Below are 2612 nucleotides of genomic sequence, written 5' to 3' on the forward strand. Positions count from 1 at the left end.
CCTCTTGGTGGCCCTTTGGGTCCATGGGCACCTCTTGGTGGTCCCTGGCACCTCAGGGCCATGGGCACCTCTTGGTGTCATCTTGGGACATCTTGGTGTGTCCTGGCACCTCAGGGCCATGGGCACCTCTTGGTGTCCTCTTGGGACATCTTGGTGGCCCCTGGCACCTTGGGGCCATGGGCACCTGCTGGTGGCCCTTTGGCTCCATGGGCACCTCATAGTGTCCCATAGGCACCTCGGGGTGGCCCCTGGCCCCTCAGTGTGCCCCTTTGGCTCCATGGGCACCTCGGGGTGTCCCCCGGTGCCCCACAGGGTCCTGGCCTGCCCCACGGAGCCATGGGGCAGCGCTGGGACCCCCCGTGCCCCCCGGTGCCACCCATGTCCCTGTACCCCCGCAGAGCGGCCGGCGGCGCCGGGGTCCCATGGGTGCTGGTGTCCCCGGTGCCACCCATGTCCCCGTGTCCCCGCAGAGCGGCCGGCGGCGCCAGTGCCCCATGGGTGCCGGTGTCCCCGGTGCCACCCATGTCCCCGTGTCCCCGCAGAGCGGCTGGCGGCGCTGGTGCCCCATGGGTGCGGGTGTCCCCCGGTGCCACCCATGTCCCTGAATACAGCCGGTGCCCCATGGGTGCTGGTGTCCCCGGTGCCACCCATGTCCCTGAATACAGCCGGTGCCCCATGGGTGCTGGTGTCCCTGGTGCCACCCATGTCCCCCAGTGCCACCCATGTCCCCGGTGCCACCCATGTCCCCCGTGTCCCCGCAGAGCGGCCGGCGGCGCCAGTGTCCCATGGGTGCCGGTGTCCCCGGTGCCACCCATGTCCCCGCATACAGCTGGTGCCCCATGGGTGCTGGTGTCCCTGGTGCCACCCATGTCCCTGAATACAGCCGGTGCCCCATGGGTGCTGGTGTCCCTGGTGCCACCCGTGTCCCCGGTGCCACCCATGTCCCCGTGTCCCCGCAGAGCGTCCGGCGGCGCCGGTGCCCCATGGGTGCGGGTGTCCCCCGGTGCCACCCATGTCCCCGGTGCCACCCATGTCCCCGTATACAGACGGTGCACCATGGGTGCTGGTGTCCCCGGTGCCACCCATGTCCCCATGTCCCTGGTGCCACCCGTGTCCCCGTGTCCCCGCAGAGCGTCCAGCGGCGCCAGGGTCCCATGGGTGCTGGTGTCCTCGGTGCCACCCATGTCCCCATGTCCCCCAGTGCCACCCGTGTCCCCCGTGTCCCCGGTGCCACCCGTGTCCCCGTGTCCCTGCAGAGTGGCCGGTGGTGCCAGGGTCCCATGGGTGCCGGTGTCCCCAGTGCCACCCATGTCCCCGGTGCCACCCGTGTCCCCGTGTCCCCGCAGAGCGGCCGGCGGCGCCGGTGCCCCATGGGGTCCCTGTCCCCCGTGTCCCCCCATGTGCAACCCATGTCCCCGGTGCCACCCATGTCCCCGTGTCCCCCGGTGCCACCCGTGTCCTGTTCCCCCGCAGAGCGGCTGGCGGCGCCGGTGCCCCATGGGTGCTGGTGTCCCCGGTGCCACCCATGTCCCCCGTGTCCCCGGTGCCACCCGTGTCCCCGTGTCCCCGCAGAGCGGCCGGCGGCGCCAGTGCCCCATGGGTGCTGGTGTCCCCGGTGCCACCCATGTCCCCCAGTGCCACCCATGTCCCCCGTGTCCCCGGTGCCACCCATGTCCCTGTGTCCCTGCAGAGTGGCCGGTGGTGCCAGGGTCCCATGGGTGCCGGTGTCCCCGGTGCCACCCATGTCCCCCAGTGCCACCCATGTCCCCGGTGCCACCCGTGTCCCCGTGTCCCCGGTGCCACCCATGTCCCTGAATACAGCCGGTGCCCCATGGGTGCCGGTGTCCCCGGTGCCACCTGTGTCCCCATGTCCCCGTGTCCCTGCAGAGTGGCCGGCAGCACCGGTGCCCCATGGGTGCCGGTGTCCCCGGTGCCACCCATGTCCCCGTGTCCCCGCAGAGCGTCCGGCAGCACCGGTGCCCCATGGGTGCCGGTGTCCCTGGTGCCACCCATGTCCCCGGTGCCACCCGTGTCCCCGTGTCCCCGCAGAGCGTCCAGCGGCGCCAGTGTCCCATGGGTGCTGGTGTCCCCGGTGCCACCCATGTCCCTGAATACAGCCGGTGCCCCATGGGTGCCGGTGTCCCCGGTGCCACCCGTGTCCCCGTGTCCCCGTGTCCCTGCAGAGCGGCCGGCGGCACCAGTGTCCCATGGGTGCTGGTGTCCCCGGTGCCACCCATGTCCCCATGTCCCCGCAGAGCGTCCAGCGGCGCCAGTGTCCCATGGGTGCTGGTGTCCTCGGTGCCACCCATGTCCCCGTGTCCCCGGTGCCACCCGTGTCCCCGTGTCCCCGCAGAGCGGCCGGTGGCGCCGGTGCCCCATGGGTGCCGGTGTCCCTGGTGCCACCCATGTCCCTGAATACAGCCGGTGCCCCATGGGTGCCGGTGTCCCCGGTGCCACCAGTGTCCCCGGTGCCACCCGTGTCCTGTCCCCCCGCAGAGCGGCCGGCGGCGCCGGGCCGCGTGCAGCTCGTGCGCGCCAACACGGCCTCGCTGGAGGTGAGCTGGGGCGCCGTGCCCGCCGCCGACGCCTACCTGCTGCAGCTGCAGAAGTAC

At 72.2% G+C, this 2612-nt stretch overlaps 1 protein-coding gene across 1 annotated transcript in view; it reads left to right on the top strand.

Annotated features, from left to right (window-relative positions):
* The window catches only part of LOC112959396 (host cell factor 1-like), a gene marked incomplete at its 3' end in the record, with an annotated part of 5024 nt that extends 2416 nt beyond the window's left edge, over positions 1-2608 (top strand). Inside the window, exon 3 of the mRNA XM_026053414.1 lies at positions 2497-2608. Coding sequence (XP_025909199.1) covers positions 2497-2608 — 112 coding nt within the window. The remainder of the gene's footprint in view (positions 1-2496) is intronic.
* Between the last annotated feature and the right edge of the window lie 4 nt (positions 2609-2612).

Source organism: Nothoprocta perdicaria, unplaced genomic scaffold (assembly GCF_003342845.1).
Source record: "Nothoprocta perdicaria isolate Ctin4 unplaced genomic scaffold, notPer1 scaffold_997, whole genome shotgun sequence".
In the NCBI taxonomy this organism is placed as follows: domain Eukaryota; kingdom Metazoa; phylum Chordata; class Aves; order Tinamiformes; family Tinamidae; genus Nothoprocta; species Nothoprocta perdicaria.